Source organism: Nilaparvata lugens, chromosome 11, assembly GCF_014356525.2.
Source record: "Nilaparvata lugens isolate BPH chromosome 11, ASM1435652v1, whole genome shotgun sequence".
Classification (NCBI taxonomy): domain Eukaryota; kingdom Metazoa; phylum Arthropoda; class Insecta; order Hemiptera; family Delphacidae; genus Nilaparvata; species Nilaparvata lugens.
This window is the reverse complement of record NC_052514.1, coordinates 32196259-32215850: the sequence shown is the minus strand read 5'-3', so window position 1 is coordinate 32215850 and position 19592 is coordinate 32196259. Positions and strand designations below refer to the sequence as shown.

Sequence of the window (19592 nt, the reverse complement as noted above, 5' to 3'; positions counted from 1 at the left end):
AATAAAAATGCTCTGAAATTATCAATTTTTGAAAAACTTATTCAATTTACCAAAAATAACTCAAAAAGTTTTTTGGCCATTTTTAGTAAATTGAATAACTTTCTCATATACCTTGAATAGTTTTATAGTATTTTAGAATCAGATATAGTTACTTTTTGATGAATAGCCTATATTCGTGACAACCATGTGTGCATTCTGGTTATATTTCAAAATAGTATCACAAGACCCATTGACTGCATATGTATATTACAGTTGACAAATCACCTATCAAATGGGTTTATTCCCAGTTATCAATGTTATGTTATGGATCTGGATATACTTTATTCTTTATTGATTCATACAATAAGTACATAATCAAAATGATAGGGAGAGAAAATAACCTTGTGCTGTTCCTCTCCCAAATTTAGATAAGGTTACACATAGTCCGAAATAGGTTAAGTCTTGTAGTTGTTCACTTCACAAAATTATGTGTTGATAAAGTATAAATAAATTAGTTTCATAGTTATTTTCATAGTTAAATTCCCAGTTATCGATGATATGTGTTGATAAATAAATAAAGTATAAATAAATGCGTTTCATATGTTATTTCTTGGGTTTCACGGTAACATTGTTGTTGATGTTTAGTATATTGTCTGTGGTGTTGCAGCTACTACCAGGCACGTTCGTCGGACACGTCGCTACGCCTGAAGGTGGGCGGAGGCAACCTGATCCAGCACTCGACGCCTGTTGTCGAACTGCGAGCGCCCTTCGTGCAGACGTTCATGGGACCAATCAGGCTGCGCAACTTCCACCGACCGGCCATGAAGCGCTACTCGCACGGCGCACTCGCCAGTCCCGGTCCACATCAAGTCATGCCGCTGCTCAAGCATATCAAGAAGAAGGCCAAGGTCAGAGGCATTACAACAACATTTATTCATCACATTGTGTACAAATACTTAACATGAGGAAAGGCACAACAAGCTCATGCCCAAAACTGTCCCATTTCCGACATTTACTGTCCAAATCAAAATGTTGGTTATGTCACTTTCACTTTTCAAAATACAATTTACGCTCTTCAATACTCAGATAAACGAGCAAATTTGAAAACAAATAGATACTATTAGAGTCTAGAATAGTAACTTAATAATTACCGTATTCAAAAAGTCTAAATTTTGAATGAAACTGAAATTTTTGAGCTAAAAACTTACTACACTTAAAAACTACACTTTACAAAAAAACATTAGACCTTATCTCAACCTGCCTTAAAAATATCAAGATTTTCTTGTCATTCATAAATCAGAAACAATGGCGTAGAGGTCTACGCATTCTATTTGTATCCAGTGAGATAAGTCGATTTGCCATGAGTAGAGACCCCATCATCATGTCAACCTTTAGGCAAGTGCAAGCCAACTACTACAGAATGAACCAGGCCATCTTACCAGGAGGCTGAAGAGAAGGAAGCCTTTTGAACTAGTTTAAAATCAATTTGTGATAGTGATCTGATAGTGGATGCAGACTATATCATTTTTACTGCTCTTATAATCTCAGAACTACTTGGGTCATCAATGGATGTACTGAAGCTTTATAGTTTCCCCATAGAGAAACAATAGCGTAAGTAGATATCCCATGGTATAGGGCGTTTATGTCGCAACTTTTACTGTTATCTCAAGCTGATAGTCCACGTAGTTCTTTCCTGTGAAGCTTTATGACGCTGATAGTCTCTCATATTGTGCCGTTCATACACTCTTCGACAATAATCGACAGTAATCGGCTTGAGATAACAGTAAAAGTTGCGACATAAACGCCCGATACCATGGAATATTTACTTACGCTATTGTTTCTCTATGGTTTCCCATAGTGTAAGATTTATAGTGAAATGAAAATTAATGGTTAGTCTCTGAGACTAGTTTTAATGACAATCTACATAAAAAAAATTCAGTTATGTGATTTTCATTGTGAAGATTTTCTATTTTAAAGTTATAAATAGAAACTGATGAAACACTGAAGAACGTCTATTTTGATTGTAACTTGACAAATGTCAAATACTTTCTTAGTGCTGTCGACTAGAGAGGTCCAACTAAATGTGTCTGATAAATTTGAAAGTGTGCAGTCAGCTTTGCTCAGTAGGTTTGTGGTTCTGCTGATCTATTTATTTATTTGAACATTCCACTTTGGGAGTGTACAGGGAAACCCTAAAAAAATTCTCTCCAAACGATTAGAAAAAAAATCACAATTAAAGATGAAAATATAAAGAAATGGTATAATGAATATGAAAAGTAAAACAGATCGTATTTAACTAGAATCAATTCTATATCCAAACAAACTCAATATCACTAATCAGAGTCTTCACACTGATGAGTAAGTGAGTGGATGTATGAATGAATGAGTGACATTTCACTTTTAAATATATGTAGATTCCAGAATTTTGAATTGGCTACAAATCATACTTCGATGCAAGCTTTGACATTTTATTCATCGAATAAAAATGATTACTCTTGATTACTGTAAGTTTTTCAAAAAAATGTGTTCAATTTGAAGGTCTATGTGAGGAAAGCATATTTTTAATAAACAAACCTCATTCTATCTTTTATTTATTTTGTAGATACGGGAGCAAGAACGACTGCTGTCTGGTGGTGGAGATGTGTTCTTCATGAGGACACCAGAGGATCTCACTGGTAAAGATGGCGACATCGTTCTGGTCGAGTTTGGAGAAGAACATCCTCCTCTTATCAACCAGGTCGGTGTACTATAAGAGTCGTTAGTAGTAATTTTAGTCACTTTGGAAAGTCAGTGATGAAACCTTTTGTTGAAACGCTTTATGACTCTTTTTAAATGGACTCCTATTTTTTATTTCTAATTTTTAGTAGCAAAGCACGGGGGTACTGCCATGAATTTGAATGTTTTTTTTTGCGTATTCAAAAATATACATGATGATGTATATAATACTATAAAATGATATTATACTATATATCAATTGTATTAAAAATGGAAAATAATAATTTATGCCCTTTCAAAAAAGCCTCAAGTTTGAGATCTGGAAGGGATAAACTGGAGAGAGAACTGCTAGTTCTGGTATAACCTTTGGCAACGATATTACGAAACTGGAAGCGGAAAAATATTGAACATGAAGCATACTATGCATTTAATTGAGCACTCAATGCAATTTTTGCTTCACAAAATCTTTATAATTACCATATTGATGGGTGTTAGGCTACATTTGATTGATTGTGACTTGCAAGCTACAATCCAGAATATTTTATCTTCGGTACCCTCAATAATACCTTAATAAGGCTGTAATTTTCAATGTACACTGTATTGGAAGGTTCTTGTTTGAATGTTTTATCTTTCTATTATTGTGGTTTTGAATTGATTGCAGGTTGGAATGTGCACGAAAGTGAAGAACTATTACAAGCGGAGAGCGGGCAAGGACGCGGGTCCTCAGGAGTACAAGTATGGCGAAGTGGCCTATGCTCACTCGTCCCCGTTTCTCGGCGTCCTGCCGCCGGGTCGCTCCATACAGGCGCTTGAAAACAACATGTACCGTGCGCCCATTTACGAACACAAGATACCGCAGACTGATTTCCTTGTCATCAGGACCAGGTGAGAACTGAATCACAGATTGCAGTTTTGCAGCTAGTCTATTGCTGCTACATAGAAATAAATTTAAATTGTTTATCTGTCATGAATACAGTTATTACAAAGAATTAAAGAAGAACATTATATTTCAGCATTCTGCTTTTATAAAACGTAGTAGTTTTGCTAGGAGGAGAAAGGAGAATAGTTACTACACACTAGAAGAATATATGTTTAACGTAGTATGTTGATTGATAAATAATGAGAGGTAAGTGGACTTAAATCTTTAGGTGGATTCCGAATCACCGTGAATTAATTTGTAAACTCATGAATGGTATTCAGAGGAGTTCGGCTTCTAGAACCAAGTAGTACATAAGATTTTTAAATTCAATATTATGAATTCTGACCAGTACAACCACACTGAAAGCGGAGCGGAGCGTGGCGTGGCGTGGAAGCGTCATGCGTCAAGAGCCTAGAAAATGGCGTTGTCTAAGTTTGCACGGACATTACTTCGTGAGAATAATTACTTGAAGTATTGTATATTATATATACACACAGGAAGCGTCTGAGCGTCAAGCGTCAAGGGCCTAGAAAATGGCGTTGTCTAAATTTGCACGGACATTACTTTGTGAGAATAATTACTCAAAGTATTGTATATTAGCTAAGCCTGCTTGGACAGAGTGGGTTGATGAAATGAACTTAGATCGTCTACTATTTGGTGAATATCACTATCTGTTTAATGTGTTAAGAAAGCATGAGTCCCAATTTTATAAATACTTGCTAATGTCAACTTTAACCTTTGATTATATTTTGACGAGAGTGAAGTCTGATTTGGAAAAACAAGTCACTAATTGAAGGAATCCAATATCTGCTGAAGAATGACTTGTAATAACACTAACGCTAAGAAAAATCAAAGTGAAAATAAGTGTCGAAGTAGTGTGTGATATCATAACCTCAACCTTTGGACAACATTAACTTATTATCAAATTTTTTGGAGAGAAATAGAACAGGCTCAGCCTTCCTTCAATATCATAATTATACATTGTGTTATTGTATTATGATTGTAGTATTTTGTACAATAAATGGATAAATAAATATATGAATAAAGGTAACCATATTTTATAGAAATATGAATGAAATTGATTAGAATAGCCTTACTTTTGATTTCAAGTGCAATAGGTAAATTTTCTCTTTTAATTAATCAAATAATACACATTACAGGGGAATTTGGGCAAACATTAAATATACTAGTGTACTAGATGGTGGGAAAATGTAGTAGAACAAGTGCATTATTATGTACAATAGTATGTACATTAGTAGGGCACTCGCTCTTTGAAGCTTTGACCCTCCGCTCGTAGACGCTCAAAAAACAAACCAGCTTGTTCCAAAGTTTGACGCCCCGCTCCGCTCTACGAGTAGACGCTTCCAGTGTGTTTTAGCTCATTACTTAACATGATATTGTTCACGACGCTCCTCAACGCCACTCCACGCTCCGCTTTCAGTGTGGTTGTACCCTAAATTGTAAATTCAAATCCAATATTACTATTACTATTTGAATAGAACTTCTTAAATATAAAATTATAAAAGACAGTATTAATGTCATTATTCATACTTCATACCTGAAATACGCTTACATCTTAAACATCACCTTTCTTGAAGTGTCACACTGATGATAGATTTTGTCGTGGTTCGATATGATGCTCCACATTGAACAACTGTGACCCACAAACAAGAGGCCTACTTTTTCTCTTACCAATTACTAGTATTCGTCAGTTAGAAGAACAACAGATTGAATAGAGCATTTTTCTATAAATCAAACTGTTTTGAGATATATACTTGGTATGAGATTATTATTGATTTCTATTATTCACAACCCGAGGTGTCGGGTTATTTATTTTAGAAATATCTATAAATAGTTTGTAATCGAACTTTCATAATTGAAAAAATATTAATAATAGAGCACGTTGACCTGTTCTACATATACATTCATTCATGCCAAACTTTCCATGTAGAACAATAAAAAAAAATCAAAATCATTTATTTGCCAATTATAAAGATAACAATAATAAATAAAACAAATACATCGTTATAATAAAGCATCGTATGTGTTTTTCTATTGAATTTGTAATGTACTTGTTTGTGTTAGACATCAGTATGCCGTCAGAGAGCTGGACGCTTTGTTTGTGGCGGGACAGTTATGTCCGCTATATGAAGTGCCTGGCCCCAACTCAAAACGGGCCAATAATTTCGTGCGGGATTTCCTTCAAGTAAGGCAGCATGATAACGTAAAGCACTACTTGTCATGTCTCAAGCCTCACGTGAAATGCAGCCTTCTTTGTATTCGTTATAATTATTTTCGTATTATAATTTCTGCTAGCTCGCATAAAAAATTTTGTCTCTTCTTGTATTCGTCGTATTTCGAACGTCTTCTCCGTTATTTGAATTCTTTGTAAAATCGATTATTTTTGTTTTTCTTCTTTTCGAGCAGGTAATATGACTTGATACATTGGAACCCTCCCTCCATGCTATGTCACTTGGCATCGTGTATAAATACAAATGATCGTATGGTACATATAATTATTAAATCTTCGTAATAATAATTATTATCACATCTTGTCACAAGATGTGATTGTAGTTTGATTCCAACTTTTAGTTTTCCCGCCTTTCGGAGGATACGATAAGCCATCGGTCCCGACTACCTAAAAAGTAGTCGTCATCTATCATCCTTCTAACTCATTACCCAAGCACAAGCATAAGAACTTATGTGGGTATCACCCTCAGTATATTATTTAGGATAGTGTTTATGAACCTCACTTGAACCCGTACTTAACGAAAGCAAATTCCAAATTCCTATCGACATATTGTTATTCATCTATTATCTATCCAAAAAGGGTCTCTCAATCTAGTGAATATACTATTTCTCTACAAACATACCAAGTGAAACCTGTTTACTAAGTCAGGTGAATACCGATCAGGAAATGGTAAATGGGTTTTCAAAAATAGGCAACAATGAACCTTGTATCTCAAAACAATGTACTTATGAATGGTATTGGTTGTAATAGTATTTACTTTCAAATGTATTCAAAAGCCAAATAGTATCTCTTTCTATTTTAACTTGATTCATGTTTAAAATGAACGTTCATTTAATACTTTTTCCTTGAATATAAAAACGGCCATTATTTAAATTGATTATGAGAACCTATCAAAGGTCTATCAATGTTAATCCAATAGTGTTTTTTCTCTTGAATATATAACCACAGCCATTATTTGAATGGATTCTGAGATCCCATCAAAGATCTATCAAGGGATCTGTCATGTGTTTAGCTTTTTTGAAAATGTGGGTTCAAATTTTGTTCATCAACACCACCCTCAAATCTGTTTCTTGTTCATGTTTCATCTTCTGCGTGATTTTTTACGTTATGTATTAATATTATTTACCTTTCTTGTTAATTTTTAGCACTGAATGTTTCGCCCTTTATCACTTCTATTTTGTTTTGTCTTGTCTTCTTTTTATTGTGCATCGCTTTAAGCTTTTGTTTTCATTTTGGTTTTGTTTTGTGCATCCAGACACCAGTACAGTATACGAGAGCTTGATGCTTTGTTCGTGGCCGGCCAGCTATGTCCCCAATACGAAGTCCCCGGGCCGAATTCGAAAAGAGCGAGCAATTTTGTTCGTGATTTCTTGCAAGTAAGCACAGTTTCCTACCGTACTAAGTTCCAAAAGTTCATAAAGTTGGATAGCCGTCAGAAGATTTGAGAAAGGAATAAGGCACAAGGCAACCTTATTTATTCTCTCCCTATAATTTTGATGACTTAGGTACTTATTGTATGAATTAATAAAGAATGTATCATTTCCTGCATGTCATTTAAAATTCAGCTCAATTTCGACAATTTTTGTCTCTGCTGTGCCCGTTTACTGTCGTTGTATATTATAGATAACTGCATTATAGATTTTAGAAAATGTACCTATTTCAACAAATCTTAATGTATGTTTTCGTCTCTAGATAGATGTGAATGCATAAATTTTAAATACTTCTTTATTGAATTATCTTCTATCGCTTGTTATAAAAAATCATTAATACGAGTAAATAACCCTTTCATTGCATATTTACATTTTCTAAAATCAAATAAAAGTTCATAAATCATAATATACAAACAATGATATGTATGCAATAGTTAGCGTCTGCTATCGCTTGCATAGAGCATCCTATCGCTTGTTAAAGAATTTTAATAAATCTTTTTACTTTTAAAAAATAATTTTTAGATACATTGTTAACTGTAAATTATACTTGTGTAACAATTATTGCAAACTTCATTTAGTGTGCTTCATTCAATCTCCATCGAGAACGTTATGATATTATGTCCTAAACTCGATTTGAATGGTAGTTAGTAGACGAAAAATTCAAAAGTCACGGAAATAGTTTTCCAGGCAAATTTTTTGTACATCGTTTTCACTTTTGTAACACTTGGACCCCGTTGCACAATAGCCGATTTAATTTCAATCGTGAATAATTTCACGAGAACCAATCAGAGAAGGCTTTTTCGAAAAGAAGGCTCCTCTGATTGGTTCTCGTAAAATTAATCACGATTAAAATTGAACCGGCTTTTGTGCAACCGGCTCTAATACTTGCCAAAATCAAGACTTCTTTCGAATGTTACCTTAGAGTGTTACATTCTATCTTCTTCGAGAACATGATTTAATTGTATTCAAAATCTTATTCTAATTTAAATTAGTACTCAAGCCATACAATAGCCTGGAAATATTTTCTTCCAGAAAATAATTATTAAAGAGAGCTCATTGTGAATTGAATTATTAAAAAATATGAAAGTCGAGTTGAAGCTCAAGTGTTTAGGAACTAATGAACTGACTCAGTGCTTAAACTGATATTTATTAGTTTGGAAAACTCCTCTACATAATTATTTGTGTAATGTAAATTAATCATTGTACTGGTGACTTATTTTATCAACACTATGCCACTGGTGGCTGTTAACACACTATTGAATTATTAAATCTACTCATAATATATATTCTTTTTAACTTGGATTTTTTTAAAATGTATAAGTTTTTGTAAATGTATAAGTAAATGAATATTCCTAATATATTATGCTTCTTACTTTCATTATAGGTTTTTATTTACCGTACTGGTGACTTATCAACACTATGCCATTGGTGGCTGTTAACACCATTTAATTATTAAATCTACTCATAATAGACATTTTTTTAAACTTAGAATTTATGTAAAATGTATAAGTTTTTGTAAATGAATACTCCTAGTATATTATGCTTCTTACTTTCATTATAGGTGTTTATTTACCGTACTGGTGACTTATTAACTCTATGGCACTGGTGGCTGTGAACACTATTCAATTATTAAATCTACTCAATTATATCCTTTCAAACTTGTAATGTTTTTGTAAATGTATAAGTAAATGAATATTCCTAATATATTATTCTTCATACTTTTATTATAGGTGTTCATTTACCGTTTATTCTGGAAAAGCACAGATGTACCTCGCAGAATCAAGATGGACGACATAAGGAAAGCATTTCCCTCGCATTCTGAGAGCAGTATTCGTAAGAGGCTGAAATTATGCGCCGATTTCAAGAGGACAGGTAATGGTACGATATCTCCCCTTACCTCTCTTCTGTGTCCTATCTACCCTCTCTTTCCTCTTCCTACTCTATTATTTTCCTCCCTAATTGTTGTCATGCTTAGCTTTTATTCTCATTTGTATTAATTTATTAGCTTCTACTTGTAGTTTTCACTTCCTGTTAGTAGCGTTTGTCAATTATTATTGGTTTTGTTTATTCCAAAGTTCACCCTCTTATTTTAGAGTTATATCCACTTTCCAGCTTGCAATTTACTTGTTGCTTCACATTTCTAGTTTTGTGATTATCATTCATGAACTGTAGTTTTTATTTTTGAGTTTAAGCTCTTCATTTTGATTCAACCTTCGCAATTGTAGTTGTACCGGGTGTTTCAAAAAGAATGACCCAATTTCAAACAGCTATATTTATTTAAAAAAATGATGTACACAAACAAATTTGACATCGAATTACTCACAGAAGTATCGAGTTTATGATGATGTATCATTAGTGTTCTATGTACCCTCCTTTTGAGGCGCAAACGACATCTAGACGGTAGCCAAATTCATCCCAGACTGTCCGCAAGATGTCTTTTCGGACTGTAGCTACAGCATCAGTTATCCGTCTAGATGTCGTTTGAGCCTCAAATGGATGGCACATAGAACACTTATAATACATCATAATAAACTCGTTTGTGGGCACCATTTTTTAAAAATAAATATAACTGTTTAAAATTGGGTCATTCTTTTTGAAAAACCCGGTATATCTTATTCTATAGACTGAGATATTATGTAGTAGTTGCTTTCACTGTAGTTTACTCTCTTACTTTATTGTAAGGAGTTGTAGCTTAAATTATTTTGGTTGCTGCTCTCGTATTTTGATCGAAGCTTTCACTTTTTCATGTCTGTTCTATTTTGATCTTATTGTCTTGAAAATATCAACGTACAGTTTGTACACAAATTCATAATTGATTTTTTTTAGAATCTTATAATTCTTTTGCATGGCTTTAGTTGTTTTTCTATAGTGAGGTCCACGTTATAATGGCAGTGTTTGATTAGCAATAGTATTGCTATCCTTGTCTTTCATTATAAGGTTCGAACCCACTAGAACGTACCAGACACGGACCGTGTCAGACCATGCCAGGCACGTAAAATAACAACTATGCCCACTACAACGGATCAACAGCGTTCTATGCCAGTACATTACGCGTATGGTACGCGTATGGTACGCGTATGATACGCGTATGATGCCCGGTCAGAAGTTGTTGGGAACGCGTCAGTTAGCAAGAGAATGTAGCGGTGAACTGGTTACCAACGCGGTGCATGCGCGGTTACAACGGGGTTTGCAGGCGTCACGTGCCATGCAAGGAGCGTTCCGTCACAAACAAAATATACTGGCCGACAAATGTTGACCTGGACGTGCATGGCACGCTCCGTGCTTGGCCGGTGACGGAACGGTCTAATGGGTGTATTACATATCAAATGATGCTAAGAATATTTTTTTGCATGTGTCGGTACGGGCACGGTCATGGTATGATACGTTCTAGTGGGTTCGAACCTTAAACCTGTATCAGCTCTCTGTTGCCAGATCGGCTTTTAACAATGTAGAATTAATAATTAATTCACAAAATATTTCATCTTAATTATGAAAATTCATTATGAAATTATTGAAAAATATAATTTCTTACTTAGTAAAATATAATTGATTATTTTAATCGGAGATGAACAATTAATATTACATTAATAAACCTGTATCAGCTCTCTCTTGCCAGATCGGCTTATAACAATGTAGGATTATTAATCAATTCACAAAATATTCCATCTTAATTATGAAAATTCATTATGAAATTATTGAAAAATATTATAATTTCTTGCTCAATAAAATATAATTATTATATTGACAATGACTCAGTCGAATTTTTAAATATAATCGATTATTTTAAACTAAGATGAACAATTAATATTACAGTAATAAACCTGTATCAGCTACCGTCAAGAAGGCATTGACTAGACAGTGAGGATCGACAACGTTGTTCTCCTATATTTCTCTCCACTGCCATTATAACACGGACCTCACTATAGGGGTATAGGGGTATTGGTAGTTTTTAGTTTTATTCTCAAATGAAATAGATTATATCATTTTCAGTGTATGGTAATTTATGTAATCGAGGAATAGTTATTAAATTGCTTGATAAAATTCTTTCTTGAATTCTTTATTATACTACTATGATGCAATATGATACTTTCAATATTCAGTTCAAGATGCTCAATAGTCTATAGTGACATACAATTTGAACTTTTAGCATTGGTTAAATGTAGAGCATTAATTTTATTGTGTTTGCTGACTGTTTAATAGAAATGTCACTATAGGCTATGCTGTGTTCATTGTTTTAAACATGTGTTTGGTTTGGTGCGAATGTGTGTCAGGCTTGGACTCGAATTGGTGGGTGATTAAGCCGGACTTTCGGCTTCCAACTGAGGAAGAGATTCGTGCCATGGTGTCACCCGAGCAGTGCTGTGCCTACTTCAGCATGATCTCCGCTGAACAAAGGCTCAAGGTATGCACACTAGTAATTCATCCAAAATTATCGAATGGTTCAGTTTATATCTTGAAATTTATTGTTACAATACAGTAGAACCTCGTTAACCCGGAAGTCCGGATAATCCGGATCGATTTTTGGAGGAATTATAACAAATTCGACCACAAATACATTTCTAGTTCAGTTTTGTGTTTGTATTAAAACTCGTAAAAATTATCTTCATTTAAGTACTTGGATAGTGGATGTGTTTTTAATGTGTCATACATGACATCAAAACCTATTTAATTTTTGAAATATTATTTTGTGAATTGGAAATCTGGTCGCGGATTTAATTATCAAATATAATTGATAAAGCGAGAAGATCTCCAATGTACAAAGATGAAACGTGTGTTTTATCACGTTTCGTGAAGGCAATATTATGGGTTTTAGCTCCATGATATACAAACAAGAGTGAGTTGATTTTTGGTCTGTGAATCAAGGCTGCATGTGTTTTTCACATAAATAGATTTGGAATTTTTCTTTCGAGGCCCGTATACTTGAACCGTTTGTGAAGTGAGTTGTTGAGTTAAGGCATTGGTTACCTGAAGGATTCTGTCTTGAGGATTCAATTATTGGCTGTCCGAAATAGGAACAATAGAAAAAGTCAATTCCAGCGATAAAATTTTTGTTAATTTGATTGTAAGGGAGGAGGTGTTATGATAGTTCTCCTTAGTAAAAAGACACTGATACTGTCATTACTACTATTATTAATTAATATAATAGTATTATAATACTACTTTAATATTAATTTTGATTTTTTATCGTTCTATGATCTATTCGCCAATAACAATTTCATTTTTCCTATTCTTTATTGTAATTTTAATTGTGTTTAATACTACTTCAATATTAATTTCGATTTTTTTTATCGTTCTATGATCTATTCACCAATAACAATTTCATTTCTCCTATTATTATTTATCATAATGAATGAATTTAAATTGTACTTGTGCTTTGGTTGGTAGGACGCCGGTTACGGTGAGAAGTTCATCTTCACGCCGTGCGAGGATGACGATGAGGAGATGCAACTGAAGATGGACGACGAGGTGAAGGTGGCGCCGTGGAACACGACCCGTGCCTACATCCAGGCCATGAAGGGAAAGTGCCTCTTGCAGCTCACTGGCCCGGCCGATCCCACCGGCTGTGGCGAGGGATTCTCCTATGTGCGCATGCCCAACAAACCCACTGTGAGTCACAAATTACAACACACTGCAATTTCAATGCAAACTATTTATAATTAACATTTTTAATAAAATAAACATGTCTATAAAATGAGGTTTCTATATTCGGTGTGTGACTACCGCAATATAGAATCACTATTTATGTATGAAAAATAGTAAATAGGTACTATTCATGTATTTTATGTATAAAAACATATGTATACACATATTTAATATGTTTAGGTTACAACAGGTATGTAGTATTGTTTTGTGTACGATAATGCAATCATGTCGTTTTGCCAAGAGCAACGAGTGTAACCTCTAGACTGTGTATTTCAAATTAAGGTTTAAAGCAGTTTTGGGCGAATGCCTTTTGTTTTTGCCTTTATTGTATCTATTGTCTATGAATAAATGAAATGAAATGAAATAAATAAAATTCTTAGACAGTATTTTACCAGTATTAAACGCCTTCTTGATATTTTCCTGTGTGGCTACCTCGAAGGTTTCAATAAATAGGCCTTTCACTCTAAATATCAAATATTCATATTTGTCAAGATTCATATTATATTTTCATATTCATATTTCTATCAAAATAGGGAAAGGAACAGTTTTAGGCTGAGGATGTTGCTCCTTCCTCAGTAATTCATTTGTGTGTCAATTTGTAATTGTGTATTGATTTTTTTTTATTAATGTTGAAATCAACTTACAATTTTGCAAAAGTAAGACCTTAGAGTGATGGGAGTGAGAAACTGGAGTGAGTTGTGTCAGGGTCGACCTAGATGGAGGAGAATCGTGGCGGAGGCCAAGGCCCACAGAGGGCTGTAGCGCCATAGGGTATGGTATGTAATTTGATTCAATGCTAAAACTGATTGCTATAAAATTTGAAATATCAATATTTTTCTCTTTCTCCAGCAAAGCAAAGAAGAACAAGAAGCGCAGCCTAAGCGGACGGTGACTGGAACAGATGCTGATCTCAGGCGGTTGTCTCTCAACAATGCCAAAGCTCTGCTCAGGAAATTTGGAGTGCCTGAGGAAGAGGTAGTAGGCCTATTATTTCATATGAAGACTTCCTAAGATTATATTAATTTATTTTAAACTTTCAAGCAGTGAAATAGCTCTTTACATTGAATTGTTTATTATCAAATTTAATGCAATTCCACTTTCAAATACGATTTTTTTCCTGTCGGTAAACTTGGAAACGAAATATTTTAAAACAATTCTCAAGAAATGAATGAAAATTATTATTATTTTTTTTAATTACAAAGAGTCACAATTGATATTGTAGATCCATTTTGTCCCTAATGAAATAAAGCACGTATAATTCTACATTTATTTATTTCTTAGTCATCTTGATGATGTGACCAGTGTGGCCAAGAAAACATAGTCTTGTATCACAAATAAATGTAAAATTGACAAAATCTGTGTGTTTTTATTTCGAAATTATAAATTTTGCCTAGGTTCAGTCTCTAATTCATCAAAGCAACATGTAATTTGATTTTTTTTTTAGATTAAAAAACTTTCTCGATGGGAAGTGATAGACGTAGTACGAACACTTTCGACAGAGAAGGCCAAGGCTGGTGAGGAAGGAATGACAAAGTTTTCAAGAGGGAATCGGTTCTCAATCGCCGAACATCAAGAAAGGTAGGCCTAACTCCAAGTTTACAAAACCCCGCTTTCCAATCCAATTTCTTCATCTACCATCATTATTTTATTTTTTTCCTATCAACGTCTAGTGCATTTTAGGGCCGGTTTCTGAGCTAGGTAAGTTCTAGACTTTAAACAGCTGGAGTCGGAAAATTTGCTTTCCAAAACGGAGCGTAGTTGCAGTAAAATAAATCTATTTTCTGATTTCTTTAATTGGAAATGTTTTTCCTTGACGAAATAAAACATTCCTAAATAATTCAAAATAGCTGAAACTTTACAATATTTTCTCTCTATTTTATTTTTTGTTCAATTTTCTAGTTTTTCGAAATTTAATTTGAACATGACTTTGACTATGACTACGACTACGCCCAGTTTCGGAAAGCCAATTTTCTGACTCCAGCTGTTTAAAGTCTAGAATCCCGAGCTCGGAAACCGGCCCTTAGTGCAATAATAGTATTTTTTGTATTGATAAAAATGTATATCAATCATTTAATTTTTTCTGCTCAATCAAGAACAATTAGTAAATACTATTCTGTGATCTCAGATATAAGGAAGAATGCCAGCGGATATTCGATTTACAAAATCGGGTGCTTGCATCATGCGAAGTGCTTTCTACAGATGAAGGTGAAAGTTCTGATGAAGACAGCTCCGATATCGAAGAGATGGGCAAAAACATTGAAAACATGTTGGCCAACAAGAAAACTAGTACTCAGGTATGTATCTTCAGGTTTCTATCTTCCATTGACTATTTCCCTGTCAAATTGATTCTTTATTGATTCATGCAATAAGTACATTATAAAAATGATAGGGAGAGGAAAAAATAAGGTAACCTTGTGCTAATCCTCTCCCAAATTTAGATAAGGTTACACATAGTCCGAAATAGGTTGAGTCTTGCAGTTGTTCACTTCACTCAATTTTCTTTCCTTAATTATTTTCACAAAATAGATTATTAAATATTCTTGAATAATTTTTAGAGTTTCAAGTCCAATATATCTTTTACTCTTGTTAGAAAAATATTTCTTGCTGTTTACATCTGTATTGCCTATAAAGTTTGTAAGTTTTATTACTCCTATTTAAATCATCTTCCTATTCGTAGTGGTCTTGAATCTTGAAGCACTTAATTAGCTAACTAATTCAGTAGTTTCATTACTTTCGTCTGTAAAATACTTGCAAACCCTATTTGTTTTTCAATATTTCTAAACTTGTTTTTCAATATTTCTAAATTGGTTTTGAATATTACTCGTCCCACTGTATTTGTGAATTCTTTTACAGTTGTCTCTGGAAAAGGAAGAACAAGAGAGACAGGAATTGAGGAAGATGATAATGGGAGAAGGAGCAGATAGTCATGATCCAAGGAAAAAGAAGGACATGAAGAAAGAAGAAGAGGATAATAATTCGCTTACAAACTTCACTGGGCAGCCAGGTAACTATTATTTTTTCTGTGATTAATTTATTTGTATTATCTTATCTATAATTCATCAATTAGAATATAGAGAGATCTATTTGTATCAATTATACAAGTCTCCCAGTAATATATTGATTAAGTTGCTTCAATCATAATTTGGCTGTTATATTTATAATTTATAAATTATTGGTTTGTTTCATAAACCAACTTAATATTTGTTGATGTTAATCTATTTTTATGAGTGTCCAATTATTAAATAGAAATGTATATCCATCAGTATCCTTTGTTCAAACATAAATGAAATTCATCTACAAATACATTTTACAATGTTTTAAATATTCTTCGCTCTTATTCCTCAGATATTTACATTCTATTTACATTTCTCAGGGTGTGAGTGATTCTCAAGAACATTGTTAGCTAAGCACGTTTTGATTGATAGCAATCAACAACAGGAACCAATCAGGGTGATTCTAGGATCTGGTTAAACGATTTTTATTTGTTCCCAAAGTGTGATTGGCTAAGAACATTTTAAAAAATTGTTTGAAGTATGTCATTCAATGTTGTGAATAGGTCTACCAGTTTTTCAGTATGATGAAGATGCATTCGAAATCAGTACAATAATCGCCTCCTATTTTGTCGACAAAATATACCTATTTTCAATTCCATAAAATTTAGATTCGGTTTTTAGAGCACTTATTAAAGACAATTAAACCTAAACATTTTAATGTATCTTTCCATAAGCAAACAGATGCTCTTTTGTATCTTCTCAAAAGCAACATGTTGCATCCGAAAAGATACACAAGGAGCTTAGCTTTAATGTATCCTTCCATAAGCAAACAGATGCTCTTTTGTATCTTCTCAAAAGCAACATGTTGCATCCGAAAAGATACACAAGGAGCTTAGCTTTAATGTATCTTTCCATAAGCAAACAGATGCTCTTTTGTATATTCTCAACGTAAATTGTTGCATCCGAAGAGATACACAAGGAGCTTAGCTTTAATGTATCTTTCCATAAGCAAACAGATGCTCTTTTGTATCTTCTCAACGTAAATTGTTGCATCCGAAGAGATACACAAGGAGCTTTTTGGAGTTACGTCCTCTTAGCACACAGCCTATCAGCTGACATTCGTTCAACATGCTCTTTTCATTGTTGGTGATACTATAATTAGTGTACTGAAAATGCAATTAACATTCCGTGACTCAAAGGTACCATAACATCCAATAAGTGTCCCATGGAAAGTATAAACAATTTGTGTCGCCTATTTTGCAGGTCGCGTTCTGAAAATCTACCGCACATTCCGCGACTCGGAGGGCAAGGACTACACTCGTATGGAGGTGGTGCGGAAGCCGGCCGTGATCGACACCTACGTTAAGATAAGGACGACCAAGGACGAGGCGTTCATTCGGCAGTACGCCATGTTGGACGACTCGCAGAAGGAGGAGATGAAGCGGGAGAAGCGGCGTCTACAGGAGCAGCTGCGACGCATCAAACGCAACCAGGAGCGCGAACGCATCACTGGTCTGTTCAACCGCAACTCGTCGCCGGCGTCTCAGTGTGAGTTATCGCATTTGCCAACTCCTGAGATTTGTTTAATGTAGGATGTTTGTGTAATGTGCCTGAATTACCTCTGGTGGTGCGCGAGAGCATGTATACAACAAATTGTTTTGTGTAGTTGAGAAGGTGATATTGTGGTAATTATTCATATTAAATAAAAAGACTAAGAAATTGTCAAAAACCATAGATTTATTGATAGTTCTGTTAGATAGACCGGTTTCGGTTGTTACACCATTGTCAATCCCTGATAAACTCTGATGAGAATTGTCCTTAATTACTCTTAATAACAAAGGCAGATCTTTGAATATTCTAGAGGCTTTAGAAATAACAAGAGTAATTAAGGACAATTCTCAGTATAGTTTAAATGACCAGGACTCATCTCAACCAATACAACACTACGAATTTAGTTTTATCATAACATTGTAAGCATACATTAGCTGATAGTTTTTCTATTTACATATTTGTTTCATTATCTTTTACTTGTTTTCTTAGGAGTGGCCGTAGTCGAGTGGATCAGATGCTGGCTTTATGATTCAGAGGCCCGGGTTCAAATCCCGGCCCGGGCCAAGATATTTATCTCGGGCCACTCCCGTGTTTCGGATGGACACGTTAAGCCGTCGGTCCCGGCTGCCTAAAAAGCAGTCGTTAGGTCATGTCAGAGGCCCTGAAATTGATCAGTTGCGACCTGAAAACTCTGACACCAGACCTGAGCCAGCCAAGTCACTCGATATTATTATTATTACTTGTTTTCTTGGTTCTTATTTTGTACCGAAAATTTTGAAAACTCATTTTCAGAGCTATAAGTAGCTCTGCAACATAAAATTAGCGTTAAATCTACTTATAGCAGAGCTACCTCTAGCAGAGCTATATGTAGCTTAAATTTTATATAGATCTGCTATATAGCTCTCTAGCTACGTAGTGTAAACATAGCTTTAAGCTATAAAATTGAGCTAGATGTAGCTCTGCTATAAGTAGATTTAACGCTAATTTTATGTAGCAGAGCTATATGTAGCTCTGTCATAATTAACTTTGATGCCATTACTTGTAGCAGAGCTACATATAGTTTGGAATAAACCAGTATTCACTGCTCAGTTCCCATCCTGATGCCGAAGAAGAAGGTAGTTCTTGCAGCAGCCGCTGCTTTCGCCGCAGCTACTGTGATATTTTCAGCACAGAGAAGAGAAAGAAGATATTGGATAATTTTGTCTCTATTCCACTCAATTTCACTCTCCATCATTGCACAATAATATATAAATCAAAAATAAATGCTCGCAATGCGCAGTAACCTACTAGCACTCTGACAACAAATGAGTACAGTATATCTGGTGTAAACCCAGCAGGCACTAAACAGCTGCGGCAGCCTTCCTTCAAGGACAGAGCAGCTATATCTAGCTCTGCTATAAACAAAAATTGACATGTCGCAGAGCTACATATAGTTAAGATTCTCTTTGATGTTTACAGAAAATTTTGGATAGCTCATTTTCTGCTATATAGCTGAGAAAATATCACGTTTCGGAAAGCCAATTTTCTGACTCCAGCTGTTTAAAGTCTAGAACTCAGCTAAATCCCAAGCTCGGGAATCGGCCCTTAGATGTACAACTGTTTCTTTAACCATTTTCAAAATGTAGAAATTTATTATCTTATCTGTCATGCAGTTGAAAGGAAAGATTGGTGTATGCTTTTTTAACATTATTTCCAATATAATATTATACAAGAAGATATTTACAGTTATAACAAGCATTAAACCCTTGCTCAACGACCGTCAGGGCGAAAGATTGGTGTATAAAATAATGATATTCGTACTTTTGTAAATATTGTATATATTGTAAATATTTGTATATATTGTATTGATATTTGTACTTGAGATTTGTACAAATTTGGGTTTTAGTTTGTGGTACTAAAATGTTTTTAAACAAATATAAATAACTGCTAACAAATATTTTCTACTATTCAGTCATGTCAGATGTCACACACTACAGTGCTTCTCATGCATTCATTCATTATTCTAATGCCATCAACTACTCTACTACAACTAACTTCATAAAAACTAATAAAATCATTGATTCTTTGCACAATGTATAAAAACTAATAAATTCATTGATTCTTTGCACTTT

At 34.2% G+C, this 19592-nt stretch overlaps 1 protein-coding gene across 1 annotated transcript in view; it reads left to right on the top strand.

Moving 5' to 3' along the window:
• Nucleotides 1-19592, top strand: part of LOC111049472 (transcription initiation factor TFIID subunit 1) — a 51845-nt gene that overhangs the window by 17941 nt on the left and 14312 nt on the right. Inside the window, exons 8-19 of the mRNA XM_039437279.1 lie at nt 647-887; nt 2582-2716; nt 3356-3579; nt 5699-5819; nt 9025-9166; nt 11566-11696; nt 12680-12901; nt 13787-13912; nt 14382-14515; nt 15063-15231; nt 15791-15941; nt 17194-17478. Of these exons, the coding sequence (XP_039293213.1) occupies nt 647-887; nt 2582-2716; nt 3356-3579; nt 5699-5819; nt 9025-9166; nt 11566-11696; nt 12680-12901; nt 13787-13912; nt 14382-14515; nt 15063-15231; nt 15791-15941; nt 17194-17478 (2081 nt within the window). The remainder of the gene's footprint in view (nt 1-646; nt 888-2581; nt 2717-3355; nt 3580-5698; nt 5820-9024; nt 9167-11565; nt 11697-12679; nt 12902-13786; nt 13913-14381; nt 14516-15062; nt 15232-15790; nt 15942-17193; nt 17479-19592) is intronic.